The sequence below is a fragment of the Acanthochromis polyacanthus genome, chromosome 6 (genome assembly GCF_021347895.1).
Source record: "Acanthochromis polyacanthus isolate Apoly-LR-REF ecotype Palm Island chromosome 6, KAUST_Apoly_ChrSc, whole genome shotgun sequence".
NCBI classification, from domain to species: domain Eukaryota; kingdom Metazoa; phylum Chordata; class Actinopteri; family Pomacentridae; genus Acanthochromis; species Acanthochromis polyacanthus.
Genome location: NC_067118.1, coordinates 41416009 through 41440006, shown reverse-complemented (window position 1 = coordinate 41440006; position 23998 = coordinate 41416009). Strand labels below are relative to the sequence as shown.

At 40.2% G+C, this 23998-nt stretch overlaps 2 protein-coding genes across 2 annotated transcripts; both read right to left on the bottom strand.

Moving 5' to 3' along the window:
• Positions 1-70: 70 nt before the first annotated feature.
• Positions 71-8887, bottom strand: tmem51a (transmembrane protein 51a). Its single transcript, XM_022198815.2, has 3 exons — positions 8496-8887; positions 6618-7076; positions 71-4777 (listed from the first exon to the last, which is right to left on the bottom strand). The coding sequence occupies exons 2-3, from the start codon at positions 7025-7027 to the stop codon at positions 4333-4335; spliced, it is 855 nt and encodes a 284-aa protein (XP_022054507.2). The 5' UTR covers positions 7028-7076; positions 8496-8887; the 3' UTR covers positions 71-4332.
• A 5542-nt stretch (positions 8888-14429) lies between these two features.
• On the bottom strand, positions 14430-23527 carry LOC110971001 (kazrin-A-like). Its single transcript, XM_022221325.2, has 7 exons — positions 23396-23527; positions 23202-23320; positions 20397-20628; positions 19063-19164; positions 18237-18403; positions 17007-17148; positions 14430-15367 (listed from the first exon to the last, which is right to left on the bottom strand). The coding sequence occupies exons 1-7, from the start codon at positions 23504-23506 to the stop codon at positions 15209-15211; spliced, it is 1032 nt and encodes a 343-aa protein (XP_022077017.2). The 5' UTR covers positions 23507-23527; the 3' UTR covers positions 14430-15208.
• Positions 23528-23998: the final 471 nt, after the last annotated feature.

Here is a 23998-nt window from a genome sequence, read left to right as displayed (position 1 = left end):
TGAAGTCAAACCAGAATTACACTCAGAACAAGTCAGCAACCACAACAGAATGCACTTTTAAAATGCTGCATTATTTAACAAATACTTCCTTTTATTTCTCATAAAATATTCATGAGACAAAAACTTATTTTCCAACACAAACATTAGAATCATAGAAACGCATATATTCACAGTACAGAGATTTAAGTGATAAAAAATGCAACAATAAATGAAACCGACAACAAACAGCATCGGTTTGGGAACTCATCTGCATAAAAATGACTGAATCCAAACATCATCATTCATCAATGTAAAACAGTTTGACAACACAGCTAAAAAAAAAATCATGTAGTTAACTGGTCCTTTGCAAATGAGGTACAATGCCGATGTGTGCAGTACGGAGCATGATGAACAACAAAGAACATCGTGCGACAAGCTTCGATAACAAGTTAAAGAAATGTGTTGAACTCCAAAGAGAACACTGAAGAGACACTATGACTCTGCTCCTCTGTGCTGAGGCTAACTTTAAATCAACGGAGAGAAACTTGGCAATAACATAATCTGTTGACGATGATAAAGTAGCTTTAATGGATTTAATTCTACTCCAGCAGAAGGTAGGAGTGAAGACATGAATGAAAGGTGCCATTTATCTCACAAAACAAAAGAGGAGAAGCTGTGCAACTTTAAAACATTAGTAACAATGAAAGGAGTGACTCATAAGTCATTCATCTGGCTTCAGCTGTTCATTTCTAAATGAGCAAAGAGGAAAAAAAGGCGCGCTGACAGGTATTGATAGAATAGTGTCTACTGATGCAACTCAAAGCGTTTCACTGAAAAAAAAAAGCCTGGAGCGGCTTCTATTCTCTTTCTGCTCATTCTCTGCATAGTTTCATCTAAAAACATGGCTACACGTCAAGCTGTGGTGGAAGGAGTGAGCAACAGTTGCTGTAATTATCACACAGCTGCACAGTCAAAGAGTCTTTCTGTTGGTCGCATCAAATAAGAACAAAAAGAAGCCCAGAGAGGCAGAAACAGCCCTCACAACTCCACAGTGTTTTCCACAAATGCAGGGCAAAGGCTTTCAGCTACTCACCAGTTCCTCCTTCCTTCTGTCAGAGGAGCAACAGTGGACTTAACACAGCTTCAGTCGTACAGTGTCTTTTGAAATGTTTTAGGAAGTGTTGCTCTGAGCACAAAGGCACTTTAGTGTGTAAAACAGGAGAACAAACTTATTACGGCTGCATAACGACTCCAGAAAATGGGGCCTTGAACACCCTGTAAAGTAATTTCTTCCTAGAAAGTGGTTTCTCAGGAAGAGTTACTGAATCCTGGCTTTAATGGTGGAAATGCAGAAATGTTTGTCACTTGCTAAGTTGCTTACCCCGGCAAAGTGACCAACTGATGGCACATCGGGTTTGATTTGGCAACTTTGGTCCCTCTGCTGGTCAAAACTGGTTACTACAGCTTCACGCATCTCATACAGTGAAAATCTTTATATGTATTTTTTCATTTTTATTGCATTTTGTGGTTGTTATGAAGCTACAGGTGCAACATAAAAGCTGCTCAGATGTGAAAACATTTACTTGGGATGATCCTGAAATCTTTTTACAACTAGATAACCTCCCAGCTTTGACAGCCAGCAGGCATTTTACTGACATTCCAACTGACCAATGGTTACGTAGCTTTGAATAATTTGTGTATAAAAAAATAAACTTTAGGATGAGTTATTCCAAAAGAGCATCTGTCTTAAATTGTGCTAGGTTTCTTTACTCTGCATAGCTATTTCTGCTAACTCTAAAATGTCTAAACTGTGAGAAAAACACAATATACGTTGACTGAAAGAGTGAATAATCTTCATGCATCTGAGGTGCTGAAGGCCCAGTTAATCACTTATTAATAAAGGTCATGTCACCACAACGATAGAAAAATCCTTAGTGCTAGCATATTGTGCGGCTAATGTAAATAACACCATTTGCTCTGTATATCCACAAGTTAGAACTCTGTAGACATTCAGAGATCGTGCTAACTTCAAGGACTAAGCGGATTACTCAGTTCAGCCACTGTTAAAATCTGTTTGCTTCTCTCCTGCTCTCTGTGCTCACAACATACAGTATTTTAATACAGCCTAAGTCTCCATAAATCTGCTCTTATTTGCATTATTTTTCTGTTTCTGTAGTCAGATAATGGATCAAGTAGAGTACGTGTTGATGGGGCGGTCACTTTAGAACCACGTCCGAGCTGCTGACTGTCTCACAAACTAACCCTAAAAAATGAGTTAAAAACAATATCTGTGCTAGAAACTCAACGTAAAATGATCACTCAGAGAGAAAGTTAGAAGTGCTAGAAAGGCCTTGCCTCACACACTCATTAATAAATGAAGACGTGTTCTGGGGAAGTGTGAGACTTTCAACAGCACAGTATGAGACCTTTAAAGAAGCAATGATAACAGTTCATGCCACACTCAATTAAACTACTGACACTAAATGCAGCAATCAGGGAGAGTTGTTTTTTTTTGCATAGGCAGCCTCAGGCACCACCAACGAAGAGGAATAAATATTTAGTAATTGCATCTGATCTACTTTTAAAAGTCTGTCATTGACATTTAATAAAACTCTTATTGTGCTAACATAACAAACACTGATACTGATGAGAAACTACACACAGAGTTTAGCAGGAAATCGAGTTTTCCAAGCCTGTAATTCATTCAGTCACACCACTGTGAAACAAAGAGCTAAAACTAAACATGCTATTTATGCTCCAAATTGGGGGATATTCTAATATGATCCTGTCTATCCTGAATATAACAAAAAGCAGGATAAGACAGAACAGGGCCCAGTGTGCAGTCAAATATAACTGAAACATGATTTTTATAACACAATGCAGAAGTTAACTAAGTTTGAAATACTAATTATAAAATTAGAATAATTTTCAGAACATATTCCATGAATAAAAAAAGCAGTCCTCTAATGGGCAGCGGGGAAAGCATCGCTTCCCTGCCAGCAACTTACTCATTTTGGATTATTTCTGACACAGTGAAGCGTCTGAAATAAAACAAAACCCACAAGTTTTACATCTTTTTTTAGCCTCGGTTCGATCACGCCTGTAGAGAGTTTCTTTCCAAAGAGAAACATAAACCAGGGTTGTCAAAAATACTGCTGCTTTGGATGGGAACACAAGTGGTTTGATACGAAACCCAAACACAACAGGGGATATTTTGTTAGCCCTGACTCAAATAACATTCACTTTAGGCTAGAGTAGTGTTCCACAGACCGCCTATGGCTGAGAGTCACAGGAGGCTGGGCTGATAAATGATAACAAAGCTTCGTTTTATACGAGTTACAGAGAGAAGAGTCTCAAAATAGCGCTGATAAGTGGGACGCTGGTGTGTAAAGAAAACCAGATGTTCCAGGTTTGCAGGCAGGGAGACAAAGAAAACTCAAAATCAAAGTCCAGTGAAACCAAAGCTGCTATTAAGGGACCAGCGAGTAGCATTTAGTGGCATCTAAACAGGGAGGCTGCAGATTACAGCTGACCTGTCCAAGCATGTAGGAGAACTACACCTTCTGTACGTCCCTCTGTGGAGCCAGCGTTTGCTCCATCTATTCTGGGCACTTGTAGGAACATAGTGGGCTCTGTGGAGGAGAACTCACTTCCTACACAGGTGTAAAAAAAAAAAAAAACTCAGCCACAATGATTCAGAACTACACACAAATAGACACTAAGGAAAACATAATTATGAAAAGTACATTCTACTTCAGCTGACCGATGCCCCAACATCCAACAGACTGGCCCGTGTGCACAACGTTTTAAACAAATCCAATTTGTCTCTCGTTCTCTGGTGAGGTCAAGAGGACATGCAGAGAGAGAACTGTGGACGGTGAGGAAGAGTTTCTGTGCAGCGTGACACCGAGTACTTACAGCACTCACTATGGAGCCCACATTAAACCGCTGAACAGCCTTCCACTGTTAAACACTGCTCTTATCTATTTAAATAATAATTCTTACTGTAACCTCTCGCTGATGTGTTGTGATTTTTGTCACAATCAGTGCACGGTGGAGGTCGTGTACTAACAGGAGCCCACTATCACAGAATGCAGTAAATCCAGTACGTTTGACAAATTCTGCCACAGTAAGGATCCGGCGATTATCTGTATCCGATTCCCATGTCCAGTGAGATCCAAAATAAAATAAAGCTTTCTTCTGTTCTGGCTTTAGAGTTCTGTGGCGCAAGGATGTATTTTACAACAAAGTGCCACCGAGTGTGTTCTGCAAGGCGCCATAGTCAAGTCTTGGCGAAACAAAGCAGATCCAAATCCAGACCAAGCGATCATGAGGGATTCCAGGAGCTTGATTTTAGATGGGAGGTACTTTATCGTCATACTGCGGCGGTGGGGTGAGCGGTTCGATGCTGATTCCAGCGGCTGGCTGAGCGTTATCAACGTTTTTCATGTGCAGCTTCTCTGATTTAATCCTGCGGATCTTGATAGGGAGGAGCTTGCGGTTGTTTTTCGCAGGTCTACGATTCGACGCAGAAGCAGCAGCAGCAGCAGGAGGAGGGGGAGCATTGGGAGCGTTGGGAGCGTTGGGAGCGTCAGACGATGGAGCAGGCTGTGGTCCAGCAGTCGTGACCTCTGATCCCTCGTTCTCATACTGTACGCCATCCACTTGGACCAGGTCGTCGTAGGAAGGGAGCTGGGAGGCGCTTGGGCGAAGGTTGCTCTGACGGACGGGATACTGACCGCTGCCTACTGCCTCTTCATAGGTGGGTACGGCATAACGCTGGGCTTGCTCCTCAGCACTGCAGAGATATATGGAAATATACAGATATGAATGACACATGAATCACTCATAGCACAGCAGAGGAACTTTCCTAGGGCAAGTCAGTGTTGTGCAATATTATCCTCAAATGTTTTATGTAGGACTGGGACTTTAATGCGTTAAGTTCAATTAATTGATTACAGAAAAAATAACGCATTTAATTGCACTTTTCTCAGTAATGAATGGCACAATGAACACTCCAGCCCAGTAGGCGGCGCAAATGAACCTAAAGGCTGTTTGCCAGCTGTGAAGAAGATGCACAGGATGCACTGTAGTGGGCCACTAGCTCAGCTCAACTCTCAAACTTTCTCTTCTATTCCACAAACACTTTAAGCAAAAAGTATTTCTGAAAGCATTCAAGGAAAGAAAAAAGCTGCTGAATCGGTCCTTGTTTTGGTTCAACGATGGCTAGTTTAAATGTTTAAAGAATATTTTGCGATGCCTCAGACCTGTGCTGCCCACACTGAATTTGCATAAAGTAGAAGTCAAGTCTACTTTATGCAAATGAGCTCCAGGGAGACGAAGCGGAGCGCAGCTGGAAACGTGGCGCAATGTGGTGCGTTTCACAAAGACGATGAATGGGATGCAAGAAACTGACAATCCTGTGGACACATCAGCTACAACAGTCCTAGCAGCCGCCAACGGTGTAGCCATCCCATAATAAACCACCTTTCAAGACATTGAAAGTGTTTAAGTTCACAAAAAGTCTTAAAATGTTAAATATAATCGCTATAATTGCACTTTGAGTCCACAGTAATCTGTGAATGTAGTGGACAGATCAAAAATGCAGATAAACAGAAGTGAAACAAACATTTTTGTTAAGTTCACGTTTATATCGGTTCATCCATTCAAAATGTTATTAATTAATTACAAAGCTTTTTTTTAATTGCGTCCCACCATTAGTTTTATGTAATAGGTAGCATATTGCATGTTTTAGCCCGTTTTCCATAAATCAGTTTCTCTTATTACTGTCAAATATGAGCTCCGTAGCAGTAAACTGGCACTTTTACAGCTTTTTACATACTGTGCTGCCACTGGACTGACCTGCTCCGGCACTTTGATATACTACACTACTAAACGAACTTTTCATAGCACCTTAACATATTGTGCACAGGCTCATGTTACATTACTGCGTTTGCATGTTTTCATGTTATTTGTCATCTCGCAAGCTCTACTTATTATATATGTTTTTAATCACTTTTCTGTCCTACTCTTGATTGTTGTCTTTGCTGTAGTACTGATGCAGGTGATATTTTTTGTGTACAGATTCACAGAAAAATGACAAATAAAGAAACCTTGGAGTCTGTCGCCCAACAGCAGCCGCTTGCTATGATGCTAGTAAATCAAAATCTGGACAGTTATGGAATAATCTGAATTTGTTTGCTTCTTGAAAATGAAAACTCTCTGATAACTGACCTTTAAAGAGCTTTTAAAATTCGTCTGTGCTTTCAAGAATCATCAGAGCAATTATGAGCTCTGTTTTTCACCGTCATGGGATTTTACATTTAATCAGTGATTTCCACAAAGCTCTATAAAGCAATTTTGTCTCAGCAATGACAGAAAAAAACAATACTCTGTCAAGACAATTCTCGAGCAGACAATCTAATCCATCAGCAAATCTTTCTCGCGTGTTTTTAGGGAAACAAGCTTTCTGGAATCTACAGTACGTTCAACACAATCCCATGTCTAACATTCATAGTTGACAGAAAAATTCAGGCTTCTGTTCACAGACGTAGCCACAAAAAGAAGTCACGGAAAAGCAGCGGTATTCTTCCTAACATTCACATGCTGTTTAGCTAGAAAATCACGTCTGAACTCACCTTTCTATCGCCTCCTGCACCCTTTCCGCCTCGGCTCTGCTGCTCTGGGCCTCGTGGAACCTCATCTCCCGCTGTTTGTTCCTCATTCCCAGACACAGGGAAAGCAGCAGCATGACCACCCCGGAGCCCGCCAGCACGAAGGCCACAGAAGACGCTTTATTCCTCCTGTCACCGGGGCTGGGGCCTCCTCCTGGCAGGCTGCTGTTACCGGCGACGTCTGCAGGTACGACGCTCCACACGATCATCACCACACCGAGGGCGATAAGTCCAACCCCCAGAGCACACAGCGCGTACTGGGAGCCTGAATTCCCAGTGTGTTCTCTCTCGCTGCTGCCACTGTTGTTGTTGTTGTTGCTTTGAGTCCCTTCACTGACAACTGAGCTCTGTGCTCCGATCACAGTGGAACGCATCTTGTCAGTCCGTAAACTTCGGTCAGAGCAGCTGCAGTGAGGTCAACAACTGTGGAGAGAGAGAGGAGAAAGCAAAATAAGTATGATCACAAACGGAGAAACCTCACACCGACACACCACAGAATGCAAGAGAAAGCAAACATTCACTGTCTGGAATGCTCAACATGCTAATTTCAGATCTTTCTGTAAGATAACGGCATCGCCCTTACTGTCCTGAGCAGTATCTGAAGTGATTTGTCTCTTAGCAGTCAGAGAAATCACCTATAAAGCTCTTCCCAGAACGCGTTACTGCTGTCCAAGGATCTGCTCTTTCACAAGTCCAAGCCCATTTTTGGTAAGATAAAAAACCACCCAGACTTCGACAAGTAGGTGTGTAGCGTGGTAAAATTTTTACAGCAGACCCGCCTTTCAAAGTCACACTAGTGTCATAGCAATTGGCACAAATGTCAGCACGTTACAAGGGCAGATAAGGCCCGTTATGGGAACTGTGAACTAAAAGGACCGGGAAAATATTACATAAAGGTGTACATAAAACACACAGCTTTACTGTATTGCTTGCCGAGGGTCTCGTGTAGTGTTTAAACGTGCATCCTGAGGCAAAAACTGCAGGAAATGAAGCCAATCTGCAGGACAAATTTGCAAGTTGACAGAGCAGAGGAGGAATCCGAGAAATTAAGCACATATGCACAGCCTCTGTGACCATTCAGGAATGTCATCCTGAAAGACTCACAGCAGGGATTTATCCTCGGCTACACTCACACAGTTTGTTCGTCAGGTCTGGAAACGTGCCCGGGCCTGCTGGAAAAGAAGGGAGGGGCAGCTTAAAGTAGGTGAACCCAGCTCCAGTTTAGGGATACCCGGCTCACTGAAAGAATGTATGGCATGAGACTGAATTAAGCTAGTCATGACAGCCGGATATGTAAAAAGAAAAAAAAGCCCTTAGACATACATACTAGCAGTGCTCTGCAGACTCTGACTCACATGCATGTGATGCAACTAGACGGACTTTATGTGGGGATGTACCATAAATATGTTCTGGAGCTGCTTGTTACACTACAGCCAGCAAAGTTACATTTCACCCCAGTGTAGTAAGACATTGACAGGCCTGCAAACAGAAAAACACGAAGCCCCTGTGGCTTAAAACATGTAATTATGGCGTTTGTGATGGGAAACAGTCTGAAAATGTGCCTGCTAGCTACAAAAAGCTTCTAGAAAGACTCAAATGTTGCATTAAACAGACTTGAAACGATGCTTTTCGTGAGCCGTTTGCATAGTTTAGACATTTTTGGAGGTTTTTACGCCAGCAAATAAGTTTAACTAAAGCTCAGGGTGGGTTTGGACGTGTCAAACTTTCCAGATGTGAAACTTTTTTGAAAAAAAAGAGAGGAAAAAAACAGCTGTCGTGTAACTTCTAGCAACATTTTCGGCACAAGCTGATACTTTGTCGAACTACGTTGTTTCCACTCACCTCTGCATCACAAAGCGACTTTTCTTCTTCTTCTTTTGCTTCTTCTTAACACACAGACTTGTTCTTGCGTTTATTATCCAACTCTGGAGACACCGACGGGACTTTCTGCTGGTTAGAATTTGGCGACGAGTAACGTTTTGTGAATCAGGAACTTTGCTTTGAGTCGGATGGGAGGGAGGGTCCTCCAGACACTTCCAGTTTCATTAACCCCTTCATGTCGGCTCCTTCACAGCGAGGAAGTGGGCCGATATCTGGTGTTATCTTTTTTAATCTCATTTTTTATCTCGCTGTTCCTTTATCTGAGCTGCTGAGCCACTTGTCGGGGAAATCCACTCTAACGGTCACGGTTTAATGACAGGATAAAACTAAAATACCCGGAAAGATTTGGCCTACGCACAGCGCTGTGTTATTAAATTAGCACACAGCACAGCAGGCTAATTTAGCATTAATTAGTTTTAATTAAGTGCTGCTTAGCCATGTGAGCTTTGTAGCAGTTGTGTGGTTATTGCTGAAAATATGAATGTTGATATATGCTTTTCCAATTGACATAAAAAACCTAAATCAATCAATAAATTTGAAATAAAAATTTAAATTAGATTCAGCTTTATTGTCACTGCAGAGAGCACAAGTTTTAAGCAGATGTGCAAAAGTAAAAGTGCAATGATACAGCTATGAGGGCAATATGAATGTGATCAAATGTATACAATATGAGTATTGTTAACAGTACAACAAGGGCATGCAAGTATGCAATATGTAGGAATATCGAAGTTTTTCAAATAAAATGCAATTTCACAGTGTAAAACTAAATTAAGCAGCAATGTTGTCAGTGCATTCATAAATTAGACAGCAGTTTTTGTTAAAATACAGTAAGAAATGTGCAAATATAAAAAATAAAAATATAGTAAGAGAGCATAGTAATAGTTTAGCACTGTAAAATGGATAGATAGATAGATAGATAGATAGATAGATAGATAGATAGATAGATAGATAGTATTCCAACTGTTACTATGCTGTCTTACTATACTTTTACATTTTATATTTGCACATTTCTTAGTAGGGCGATATCTATCTATAGAAAAATAGTTTGCACAAGTGTAACCAATGAAAACAGTGATATGGCTCATTGCTATTATGGTGTATTAAGATTAGTATAAAAACAGCGGTGTAACAGCAGTGTAACAATGTAAAATATCTAAGTGGTGTAACTGTAAGGGAGTTTAAAAATCTATGTAAGAAATCTATGAAATCTATATCCAATATGAGAAATATTAACTGTGTTCGCAGTGTATGTAATTATGCAAGCTGTGTGAATGTCTAGGATGTATAAGTTTTTAATCAACAGTGTACAACAAATTTGAGCAGTTGTTCTATAAGCCAGGGGTGTCAAACTCATTTCAGTTCAGGGTACGGTAAATTACAGCAAAATAACCTTCAAACAACCACAACCCCAAATTTTCTATTGTTTTAGTGCAAAAAAAATTTTCTATCTTTTTACATAATGTCACGAACAACTTGAAATTTCTTAAGAAAAATAAATTCAGCTTCAACAACATTTTGCCTCAGTTTATCATTTTAACATTTCAAATTCCAGATAAAAAAAAAAAAAGCACAAAAGATCCAGTCTCAGGTATCTGGAATTAATTTATGGTAAAAATCTGACAACAACCAACAAAAATAAGACAAAACATGACCAAAACAAGACACAAAGCAACAAAAACAAAGAACAAACAACACCAGCCAGACAAAAAGGACACACAAACGACAAATATGAGACAAGAAACACAAGCGAGACAAAATGGAAACACAAACCGACAAAAAGATGAGACAAACGACAAGTCAGACAAAAAACAACAACAAAAACAAGACAAAATATTACAAAAACGAGACCCAAAACAACAAAAGAGCAATCTAGTATTTTACTTTATGATCAAAACAACTTGTCATGCTCTAGAAATTATTTAAAATTTGCAGTTCTTCTCTCTAATTTTTAAACTTTTAGGGTCGGATTGGACCCTCTGGAGGGCCGGTTTAGACTCGTGGGCCGCATGTTGGACACCCCTGCCATAAGCGCATTCACAAAGTCAGACAACATAAAATTAAAGTAGAATCACAAGTGTAGCCTGTGCAAACAATGATGTGGCTTTATTGTTGCAAGGAGAGCTAATCTGGTTTATTAAGACCACTATAGAAACAGTAGTGGAACTGAACATATGCACAGGCTCAGTTTTGGGTCATTTCGTCTCATATGAACAGGATCCTTCTATCATACTGTCGATATTTAAAATGGTTTTCTGTGAAATTGTGCATCGACATGTCAAGTACTTTCTCGACAGTTTTTTTGAGTGTTGACATTTAAACGGTCACTTTGCAGATTTTTTTTGAGGTGTGAACGCGATAACCGCTAAAAACACTTTCAGTAATGTATTGTACACACTTCACGCTGTGGTTCTGGCACCCGTGCTAGAAGATAACAGTCTGACTTTCATGCTGACACATGATGAAGTCATCGAGTAGCTGAAATGAGTGGAAAATCCCAGCGTGGAATATTTTTGTCATAGACTTCATGTTTAAGGAAGTAAACCTAAACTTCAGTGTGCAAAACTGTTTTTTTTTTGTGTGTGCATAATAGAAAGATTAATCATTAGATTTATTGCCACATTCCTTTGTAAGTGGCTTTGAAGCATAAAGCGCTAAAAAGAAAAAGATGTGCATCAGTGATTGTCAAAGTAGGTGCTGGGCAGGGGGAGGCCACTTGAAAAGACTGAAAGAAGTGGAGGAAGTGCACGTTTAGCAGGAGAATGGATAATGAGAATGCATAAATCTCCTCCGAGGCCAACCCAGCCACACATGGACAACGAAACGCCCACTAAAGTGTGTTTGACTCTTTGGTTTAAACAGCAAATATCAACTGACCAATGATGCTTCCTCAAATACTTTTCCATGGTGTTTTCTATCAGTCACACTTACTTTTAACTTCCTCTTTGTGAATCTACCACCTACTTACTGCTACGTCTCCACTGCCCTTTTGACATGAGCTGCCTGCAGTCGAATGACGCAGATGGTCTTTCGTCATATATTTTCATCATCATTTCATACGTATGCCATCCACGTTTTTGCAGAGAGTTACCTAAAACAGCTAAACCGGGCCTTCCCTCGGCTCCACTTCCTCGTCCCGGTGTCCTCTTTTGCATCGGCCTGCTAGAACGAGGACTCTATTATTTCGCAATAATGACAAAACCAGTCCCTGCCCGAGCCGCTCACTGCATTGTTCCTTTTAAGTGAGGCAAACTTGTTGCTCGGGGCTCTGGGGACGCTTTCTTCCTCCTGAGCTTTTGTCTGGTTCCACACAAACACGCACTGACACACATAACCGCCGTGAACAAGCCCTGATTACGTCTCTGAGAGTGGATTGATTCCTCATCACTGCCAGTCAGTAATCAGATTTGTTGGCAGCTACAAAGGAAAAGCGTTAAAACTTGATTTATGTGTGGCCTCGTGGCCTTGAGTGAAGCAAATGAAGTTAGGCTGTAAACATGTTATGTGGGAGTGGATCCTTCCAATCAATATTACAAATGAAACCTTATGCAAGTCGAATGAAATAACCAGTATCTTGACTCAGGTACATCCGCTTCTGTGTAATCTTTCATCTGAGTTTATGGCTGCTTCCTTGAAATGTAATTAAATGATTCCCAGCAGGTAGCTTAATTGATCACCCTGATGGAACTTTGCCCTTCCTTTGTCATACCTCTGATATCTTAAGGTGCAAAGGGGCATCTGTTAACTTGTGGGTGGTTTACCAGAAAGGTTTTCAGGTGACATAATGTAGGGCGGCTTATCGGTGGGTGGGCTGCTTTCACATTTGGTGCTGCGTAATCTATTGCTCAGCACAAAACCTGAGTCACCGTGACTAAGAAGAAGAAGAAGAAGTTGCACCACGCTGGAATTGCGCAGAGGTCTCGACCTGAGGCAACGTGCTGAGCAGGGAGTAGACAAGGGGCTGATTGCTGGGGCGATTTGCCAAATTACTGTCAAGGAATCAGCCAAGTGTACAGATTCAGTATTAGCATGCGAAGGTAACGAAGGAGTCCAGCGTGAATCTGCATTTGCATCACACAGGAGGCGACGAGCCGCACACATTTTCCAATGCAAATGAATGCATTAAGGAAGACTGTTTCTGCCACATGAATACTTTTATTTTGCTAATGATACAACACCCACACCTTATTGTCCTCTTTCATCCATAAATGTCCAGTGTTTCTGGCATTTCCCTTTTGCTCTCATTAACACATTTTTAAGTGTAACCAAGTTTTCTTTAAAGCTGCACTATGCAGAACTGAACATCCTGCAGAGAGAGTTGATGCTTGATGAATCTTCCCTCTGCTTTGGCTTCGGTCAGCTCCGTAAAACTTCTTCCACTGCTTTCTCTGTGACTAAACAATTGGATGATAATTCTCTGCAACATTTCTCACAAGACATATCATCAGTTTCTTCATCACAGCTTTTCCTATTGTTGTGTTTTTCAGTATAAAAACACAGTTCTCTTTTTTTTAAGCTTGTCCTTCAACATTAACCTTAGATGTTTGAATCTCAGGTAAAAGTTAGTCTGAATTTATTCAGGGGTGTCAAACGTGGGGCCCACGGCCCAAAACCGGCCCTCCAGAGGGTCCAATCAAAGTGTAAAAACTACAGAGAAGACAAACTGCAGATTGTAAATCAGTAAAACTATGAATTTAAAATCATTTCTGGACCATAACAAGTTGTTTTGATCATAAAGTAAAATACTGGATTGTTCATTGTTCTTTTGTCGTTTAGTGTTTCATTTTGCAGTATTTTGTGTGTCATTTCTCTAACATGAGCTGCACAGTGGTATGGTCGTTAGCATTTTTGCCTTGTAGCAAGAAGATCCCCGGTTCAAATCCCAGTCTGGTCCTGGGATCTTTCTGCATGGAGTTTGCATGTTCTCCCTGTGCATGTGTGGGTTTTCTCCGGGTACTCCGGCTTCCTCCCACAGTCCAAAAACATGCTGAGGTTAATTGGTTACTCTAAATTGTCCGTAGGTGTGAATGTGAGTGTGATTGTGTGTCTGTATATGTAGCCCTGTGACAGACTGGTGACCTGTCCAGGGTGTCCCCTGCCTTCACCAGAGTCAGCTGGGATAGACTCCAGCACCCCCCATGACCCTAGTGAGGATAAAGCGGTGTAAAGAGAATGGATGGATGGATTTCTCTAACATTTTGGGGTTTTTTGTTGTTTTTTTTTTGTCTTTTTTTGTCATTTGTCTCATGCTTTGTTTTGTTTCTCACATTGGTTGTTTTATGTTTCCTTTTTTGCCTCGTTTATGTTTTTTGTCCTTTTTCTGTCATCTTGTGTTTTGATTTAGTCGCTGTTTTGTCCTTTTTTGCCTCAATTGTGTCGTTAATCCAATTTTTCTGCTGCTTTGTAACTTTGTGTAATTTTTTTGTCTCTTTGTTTTGTTTCATGCCATTTTTCTCATTGTGTGTCTCACTTTGCCATTTCGTGTCTAATTTTTGTAATATTTTTTCTTGTTTTTGTTGTTTTTTCTCTCTTTTTTTAAAAGTAAAATATATCATTCAGTTCCAGACACCTGAGATTAAATGTTATGTTTCTTGTAATGTGGAAATGATCAACTGAGGCTGAATGTTGCTGAAATTTACTTTTCTTTGGAAGTTTCAGGTTGTTCATAATGAATTGTAAAAAGATAATTCATTAATTGTGAACATTTTCAGAATGTATTTGTTGCACTAAAACAAAGTAAACATTAGGAGTTGTGGTTATTTCTAGGTTGTTATGCTGTGGTTTTACTGGTCCGGTCCACTGGAGATCAAACTGGGCTGAATGTGGAACCTGAACTAAAATGAGTTTGACTCTCCTGTTCTAAGAATTCTTCTTCTGAAAACGGCTGCAACTGGGTGATTGTATTTGAAATGTCATCTTTATTTCATCATAATGAATACTCTTTCATTTCCACAACATTGCCTTCTTCCCCCCCACAGTCATACAGCTCTGCAGTCATCTTTTGTTGGCATTTTTCAAATATTTTTTTTCCTTTACTGCACAGTATAAAACATCAGAAGAGGTGCTACATTTGTTTAGACACAACAGTGTAAATGTGCGAGATGAAAAATGACTATCAAACATATATTCTAGGATTTAAAATTCAGTTCAAGTCTTTTTTGCTTTGTTTTGTTTTTTTAGTCCTCAGCCACACTGACAAGGCATCACAAACAGCAGGATCGAACGAAACAAAAGCAATTTACACTGATACCAAAGTGTTTTTTTTTCAATTTGTCATCAAGTACCCTGTATAATACAAACAGTCATTTTAAAATCTCATTTCCTTCAGAGAAAGAGACTGTCTGTTCACAGCAACTAGTCAACAGAATCAAATGGACAAGTCACATCCTGGTTTACACACAAAGAATAGAAAAATACTTCACTGGAGTCCTTCATTTGTTATTCTGGTGTTGGGGGAGAGAGTTACTGCCCCCTAAACACCTCATTCATGTCCACAGTGTTCTAAAACCAGGAAACTTGTAAAAAGAATCCCGTCTCTTTTACAAAGTGCAATCTGTCCTGTAAAGGCTCATCTTTAGAAGAAAAATAACCGTCCCATGTGAGGCTCACAGATGTCCATGTTGGAGTCTTTAGCTGCGATGGTGCCAATGACCGGCGTTTGTCTCGGTCTGATGACATCACACGTTGGTGACCTCGATGCTGGTGTAGCCTCGGATCGGGCTTCCCTCGCCTCTGGGTGGAGTGTGGTCTCGAACCTCCCGAGGCAGGGAGCCGTAGCTGCCGTGGCAACTCAAGTCCCGTCCGCTGCGAGCTTTAGGGCTGAACCCTGATGGAGGCTGGAGCAGAAACACAAGTTTACAGGTAACCACCGGCTCAGAAAACACGCAAACAAATAGAAAACGAACAATTACCAATCAACAATTACAACTATTATTAATAACAAACCCACTTTCACAGACTTGCTTTTATGTGAGGTTTACTTTCAGCCTTACTTAGTTTTAGTGTTCTATTTTGTATTGTTTTCTGTTTATTTTAGATGTTCTCTTTTGTTTTATTTGGCTTTAAGCTGCCTGGTTCTTTGGTGTGATGTCGTCCATCTAATTCTGTAATTCTCTGACTTTTTGATTTTTAATTTCTTTTACTATTTATTTTAAGTTCTGACTTGTCTCCTTATGTCTTGTTTATCACTGTCAAAGCACTTTGTAAATGCTGTTCTTAAGTTTGCTCTACAAATAAAGTTATTATTAAATGGACACAACTCTGTCAAGGTTAAAATCTACATTTAAACCCAATATTCTCTCACATCATATGGATGCAAGTGACTTGAAATTTCCACCAGTTGACTAGTTTGGGTGAATATGTAAATATGTTGTGTATCATTTCACTTGTGTTTAGAAACCAAAGTGCAACATTACTCCTTTACACGACATAATACGTGTGATACCTACTCAGGGAATGTTATTATTTTATTCTTTTTATGTCTATTTGGATATATCTTCGCTTTTGCTGCTCATCTTACTTTTATTTATTTATTTGTTTTTATAAATCTGACTTTGAGAAACATGCAAAGAATTCCAATGTAATTGTATTATTTTTTGATAACAGAGTACAAAAGAATACAAAAAAATGTAATTTTACGGTCAAATGAAGAAAGAATAACCATTTCCAAAAAATAAAAAAAAATACAGATTTTAGACGGCGACATTGTTTTTTTTTTTTCTGTTTTGTTTGTATAATTCTATTCTAATTTAATGATATTAAATTAAGCCTGGCTGATATATCGGTTGGTTTTTCACACATATTGGTATTAGAATATGTTTTGTTTTTTTTATACAGAACATAAAGCATGTAAAGAGGGATAATTAGGTTAAAGTCATACAGTTTGTCCAGCGGTGTTAACACTATTTACAACACTGTTTAGAAGCACTGTCTGTAGCACATGTAGCAGAGGACGATGGTGCGGAGCCAAATGGTGTCATCACTGTAAGCTGTGAAGCAGCTTGTGAAATACGATGATTTCAAGTAAAGAAGTATTACCCCCATCCATTTTCATCTTCAATATTACTCTACTATATCTATATCCATGTATACACTCTACATATGTAAATATTTACGCATGTGAAAAATATCATCATCATTTATTCATATCACAACATCACAGAGCTCGGTATCGGCATCAGCCCTCCAGTATCAGTCAGGTCCTCAGTTTGACGGTTTATTTAATGAAATACTTTCTGTAATAAAAGCACCTTGTTCTGTTTATCATCCTCATTAAAATTTTGCTCTGTAACTTGTCATTCAGTGTCTAATTCGCGCTGCAGCTCTGTTGTGTCTGTGTCAAATCTGCGTCGTGCAACACGTCGGCACTGCTCTGTCCTGTTTGCAGAGAAAGTGACCGTGCATGATTCTTGTTTCCAAACACAAGCTGAAATTGTGGACAACAGTTCTGGTTGCAGAGCAGCAATGTTTTCGCACTTTGACAGCCCTCCTCCTCAGCGAGCCCTCTTCATCAGTGTGTCGGCTGGTGGAGCTGGGCGGTCTGCCCAGGGAGTTCTGGCGAAGCAGGGTTGGTGGCGTTCCCAGGCCTAAATGCTCGTAGTCCTGTTTGGCGTCGGCTCTGCGGGGAGACGGCGGCAGCAGCAGACGGTGTTAACATTTACAAACACTGACAGCATATATGATCAGAGACGGGTTCTTTTAGGTCAGGGGCGTCAAACTCAACTTAGTTCAGATGCCACATACATCCCAGTTTGATCTCAAGTAAAATCACACTAAATAACTTATAAATAATGACAATTGCAATTATTTACTGCAAAAAAGCACATTCTGAAAATATTCACATTTAACTTTTTACAAAACATTATGAACAACCTGAAATTTGTTGAGAATAACAAATTCAATTTCAGCAACATTCAGCCTCAGTTTATCATTTCCACATTACAACTTCCAGATCACAGAGTGTCTACAAAGAAACACATTTAGTCACAGCTATCTGGAACTGAACGATATAGTTTGCTATTTTACTTTTAAAATGACAAAAAAAAGCAACAAAAAACAGACAAATATTGCAAAAATGTGACACAAAATGACAAAAGCAAGAAACAAAATGACAAAAAAATGAGACAAACGACAAAAAACAATTAACAAGAGACAAAAAATTTGACAAAAAAGTTACAAAGCGACACAAACAACACAAAAAATTACAAAACCGTGAAACAAAATGACCAAAACACAAATACACAAACAAATAAAGCAAACCACAAATTGACAAAAATCAAACAAAAAACACAAGCAAGACAAAAAACAAACACAAAACGACAAAAACAAGAAACAAAACAACAAAAACGTGAGACAAGTGACAAGTCAGACAATAAAAGACAAACACTGACAAAAACAAGACAAAATACTACAAAAAAGAGGCACAAAATGACAGAAGAACAGTGAGCAATCTAGTATTTTATTTTAAGATCAAAACAACCCATCATGGTCTGGGAATTATTCTAAATTTATAGCTTTACTAATTTACAATTTGCAGTTAATGTCTTCTCTGGAATTTTTATTTTTCTCAAAGTCGTCCTGCGGGCCGGACCGGACCCTCTGGAGGGGCGGTTTTGGCCCACGTGCCGCATGTTTGACACCCCTGTTTTAGGTTAAGGAATCTTTTCACATATGTGTCTCGATGTCTCTGTGAACATCTCCTCTCACCTGGCCGGGCCTATCAGCGTTTTCATCTCCTCAACAAGGTGTCGGCGAACCATGTGCTTGTTGCCGGGGATTCCCAGCGCTGTTGCCATGGCGTCCGTGTTGAAAGTGGGATCTAGCACCATGACAGCTCCGTGGACTCCACTGTTCAAGAGACCCTCAGCAAATTCCTGGATCAGCAGATGAGAAGAAACCCAAATAATCACCCCTTTCAATCATTTATTACGTATTCATTCGTATCTATAGTTCTTGCTATAAACCTGTGGCTGAAGGGAAAAGACATCATCAGCCTCTCAAAATGATGTTTGAAATTGATTTGAAAGCACAAAGCCTATTGATTCATTTGTTGATATCCGTACAACTCAGACTTCCTGAGGATATTAACAGGATGTCGGTCCAGACGCCCTTATCTGTGCACACTCTGAATGTGGGCGCTATCGACAGGGAATATTAATATTGGAGCATGAACACAAAGGCTGTAATCCGACAGGTGCTGTGATCAGTCAGGGCCAGGATTGATGTAAAATTACAAAGACTTGCTATCACTGTGTGGAGCGAGTAAACAAAGGAGCTTCTACTTCCCACGTGATGGTGTTTTTACAGTATTCAGCACGTGCATGATGGGGATGCATCTCTTCATTACCTTCATTTTTGGCTAAAAATGTGTTAGCTTTAGCATATCCATTTGTTATTTCAGCGGAGAAAACAAATAAACATGCAGGGTGAAATGATGCTCTCTGGATTAGTTTGTATGTCAGCTTGTGACTTCATATAGTTGACATGTTCCTAATATTTTCAGTACTTCTGGTGCACTTTGTCTCAGTCCCACCTTGAGGTCGATATCTCGGATCCATTTCATGACCCGATGAGACGTCCACACCAGCGGATCCACATTCTGGTGCTCACACTGTATCCGGCGAGCCTGCAGGGCCTGAAAACCATTTAAACAAGCTCTCTTTACGCAGCCGATAGGGGATACACACTCACCAGCCACTTTATTAGGTACACCTGTTCAGTTGCTTCTTAACACAAATAGCTAATCAGCCAATCACATGGAAGCAACTCAACACTTTTAGGCATGCAGACGTGATCAAGACAGCTTGCTGAAGTTGAAATCAAGCATTAGAATTGGGGAAAAAAGGGATTTAAGTGACTTTGAACGTGGCATGGCTGTTGGTCTGAGTATTTGAGAAGCTGCTGATCTACCGAGACATTCACACACCACCGACTCTAGGGTTTACAGACAACGGTCAGAAAAAGTGAAGACATCGAGTGAGTGTCAGTTGTGTGGATGAAAATGTCTTATTGATGTGAGAATCGGCAGACTGGTGGGAGATGATAGAAAGGCAACCCAGAAAACCACTCGCTGCACCCAAGGAATGTAGAATACCATCTCTGAACGCACAGCAGCTATGAAGAAGATGGGTTACAGCAGCAGAAGACCACAGCAGATGCCACTCTTGTCATCTAAGGACAGGAAACTAAGGCTAGAAGTGGCACAGGCTCACCAAAATCGGACAATAAAGATTGGGAAAAACGTTGCCTGGTTTGATGGGTCTCGATTTCAGCTGCGACATTCAGATGGCCAGAATTTGGGGTAAACAGTACAAAGCATGGATCCATCCTGCCTTGTATCAACAGTTCAGACTGCTGCTGCTGCTGGTGTAATGGTGTGGGGGATATTTTCTTGGCACACTTTGGGCCCCTTAGTACCAATCGAGCATCATTTAAACGCCTTAGACTACCTGAGTATTGTTGCTAACACAGTGGATCATCTTCTGATGCTACTTCCAGCAGGATAATGCTCCATGCCACAAAGCTCAAATCGTCTTAAGCTGGTTTCTTGAACATAACAACGGCCTCCACAGTCACCAGATCTCAATCCAATAGAGCGACTTTGGGATGTGGTGGAACGGGAGATTTGCATCGTGGATGTGCAGCCGACAAATCTGCAGTGATGTCATCATGTCAATACAGACCAAAATCTCTGAGGAATGTTTCCAACACTTTGTTAATAGGATGCCACGAAGAAGTCAGTTCTGAAGGCAAAGGGGGTCCAGCATTTTACTAGCAAGGTGTCCCTAATAAAGTGGCCAGTGAGTGTGTAGGGGTGTATTCAAGGATCAGTAAGAATTGAACCTGTTTCAACTGTTTCTCGCTTACCTCTTTGTCGAAACTGAGCAAATGCAGCAGTTCGATCCCCAGCAGCAAGCTGACCTGATGGAACTTCTTGGTGATGTTCAGGTGACGCTCCAAGTCCCGACGTGTCAGAGAGTTCAACATACGTCCGTCTACCAGGTGAGTGTGAAAGGCCTGAGAGTACTGAGGCAAGCCTACGTCGCTCAGCCAGGCTTTGGCCACCCAGTGATGGTCCATATCTGCAGCCTTGGAGAGCCTGATGACAGACAGTGGATCAAGGATTTAAAGTGTTTGTCGCATAGAAAAATGACATTTTTGTTGTTTCTGGGAAGATAGTTTTAAACCAACCAAGTGTATGGCTTTGCTTGTCCCATTTATTTGGTCCAGATGTATCTCGCTAGTCGTTGCATGGCCTATCATTAAATATCTAACAGGCATTCATGGTCCTCAGATGTTGAAAGCTATTGACTTATTTCCAGGATCACCATAAAGTTTACCTAAAATGTCCTGACAACTAGTAGATGGACTGTCATTCAGTTCATATTTCCCACAAAATTAATGATAATGACTTAAATGATGGCATGATTTCCTCCTGGTGCCATTACCTGACACTATTTGCTTATAATTTGCTATTGTTAGTATGCTAGTACACTCTATCTAAGGTTAAAAATGTGGCAAATACTACGTTAGCATTTAGCTCAAAGAACTGAGCTCAGTCTTCTGGTTCCATCTGCCTCCATGGCTGCTAAAATATCAGTACAATAAGGAGCTATGGTACATTTGTAACTGCTCAAAGAATGAAAAAAAGACAAAGAGCTGAGATGCCATGTTGATTAATTAACCAGCAAAGAGCCAGAACAGTTTTGTTAATCTAAGTTTGTCCCTTAAAAGTGTCTCCAAAAAACATAAGTTTCAAAATTAATGCTTTTTCTTAGTTTTCTATTATAGAAAAGAGTAAAATGAGACTATTCTATTTGGACTGTCATGAAGAAAAACACAAGCTGTTGGAATATTTCAACCTGGGCTGATGAAAGTCATACTGGAATTTTTCACCATTTTACAATTAATTGACAAATCAAGGAGCTAATCACTACATTAATGTATAATAAAAACAATCATCACTTGCATCGTCCAAACAAACATTTGAAAAATGCGCGTCCCCCTGCAGGAAGCGTCCCTATTCCCTATTTCACAGTAAAAGTCCACTGAACTCACAGCTGACAGTTTTCAAAGGGACTACTTCTTTGATATGAAGTAGTCCCGAGGAGAACTCTCCACTTCAAGGTCTGTGGATAATCCAGAGTAAGAGAGACACAGATTCTGGAGAAGCACACGGCTTTTCAATTTTTCAGATGTCACTTTTTCAGTGCTTTGAGGTTGGCGGACTGAATATTTCAAAACCCAGGGAACATTAAAGTCTAACCAGCTGCATAGTTAAATACCACAAGGGGTCAGTGAGAAGATAATTTTTTTTTCTTGTGATTTGGGCGAGTTGAACTTTTGATCTTTTGAATATTGTTGCTATGGCTGGAAAACACTCTGGACAGATCACTGGGTTATTATTGGATGGACATATATGGTGAAGCTTCCATTGTAATTGATCAAGTGTTAAAATAGTGTTGATTTTATTAAAATTAATGTCTAATGATTCCTTTTTAAAATTTATCAGAATGACTTAGAACAGGGGTGTCCAACATTCAGACCACGGGCTGAAGCTGGCCCACCAGAGGGTCCAATCCGGTTCTCAGAGTGTAAAATTACAGAAAAGACATTAACTGCACATTTTAAATTAGTAAAACGATAAATTTAGAATAATTCCCAGACCATAACAAGTTGTTTTGATCATAAAGTAAAAATACTAGATTGCTTATTGTTCTTTTGTCATTTTGTGTCTTGTTTGTCCATTTTTTTGTCGCTTTGTATCTCATTTATCAAATTTTTGTCTCTTTTTGTTTTGTTTCATGGTGTTTGTCTCATTTTTTATCGCTTTTGTCATTTTGTGTCTTGTTTTTGTAATATTCTAGTCTTGTTTATATTGGGTTTTTTCCTTTTTTGTCTGACTTGTCATTTGTCTCACATTTTTGTTGTTTCATTTCTTGTTTTTGTTGCTTCGTGTTTCCTTTTTGTCTTGCTTATGTTTTTTGTCTTATGTTTGCCATTTTGTGTTGATTCATTGTTTTGTGTATCATTTTGTTTCCCGTTTTGTCATTTTTTGTCGTTTAATTTTTTTGTCGCTTTGTATCTTATTTATCAAATTTTTTGTCTCTTTTTTGTTTTGTTTCATGTCGTTTGTCTCCTTTTTTTAACCGCTTTTGTCATTTTGTGTCTCATTTTTGCAACATTTGTCTTTCTTTTGTCGTTTTCTGCCTTTTTAAAAGTAAAACACTAAATCACTCAGTTCCAGATAGCTGTGATGAAATGTTTTGTGTCTTTGTAGACACTCTGTGATCTGGAAGCTTTAATGTGTAAATGATAAACTGAGGAATAATGTTGCTGAAACTGAATTTGTTTTTGTTAACAAATTTCAGTTTGTTCATAATTTTTAGTAAAAAATAGTTCCTTAAATGTGAATATTTTCAGAATGTACTTTTTGCATTAAATAATTGGAATTGTTGTTATTTATAGGCTATTATGCTGTGATTTTACTGGGCTACTTGATATCAAGTTGGGATGCATGTGGCTGTTGAGTTTGACACTCCTGCCTCAGATGTTCTCCCACACATCATCATGTAGGCTGAATGTTTTTCCTATAAATCACCAACAGATGGCCCTCTTACACTACCATGTCCTATACAGTTTCTATGGGAGTCCTCTGCATCTCTTCCTCACCCTCTACCGTTCTCAGCATCTCTGTAATCTTCGATGGCCAGACGGAGTTTGCGGCGATGCATTAAACTGCTGACACCCAAACCCAGCTCCAGGTCTTCATCAGTGAGTCCCAGTAAAACCTGCAAGACGCCACAACGGGCCAGTTAGACTTCACTGCAAGTACAATCTTTTCTGCATCATGTGAGGGCTTTTACCTTGCCGCTCTTGACGTTTTCTGAGCAGGAGCGGATGTACATGGGCATCGCCATGACGACCTCCAGCCAGGCCTGCACCGTCCCCGCCCTCCACTGGGACATGGGCGTCATCCTGGCCAGCTCCACCTGCTGGAGGCGGTCCAGCTGGTCCTCCGAGCCGTCCGACAGGCTGAGGCTGTGGCGGGTGGGGCTGGAGAGGCTGTCCGAGTCTGGGTGGGGTGAGGCGAGGCGGGTGAGGGGATGGGGGTTAAGACATGTGGGTGATGCAGGTTGAGGTCGTGAGTGAAGGCAGAGGTGGCATAGTGAGCAACGAGAAAACACAACGTCAGTGTGCTGCAGGAAATATTAAAAAAAACATTCATATAAAATCCCACCCGGTGGGGGGGTAGAAGGGAAGGAACAAGCTTTTAACGACATCCTAAGCTTTTGGCTGCGCGACAACAAGCTAAGTGTTTGCCAGTGATGCTGTAAACAAAGTTGCAGCTTTTTATAAACAAGCTCCTCACTTAAGAAGTCCATTAAACTGGCAGCTGTTTGAGCTGCAGAATTAACATGACTCATCTGTCTAGATTAGCCTGCAGCAAAAAGCTCTCTGAAGATGGG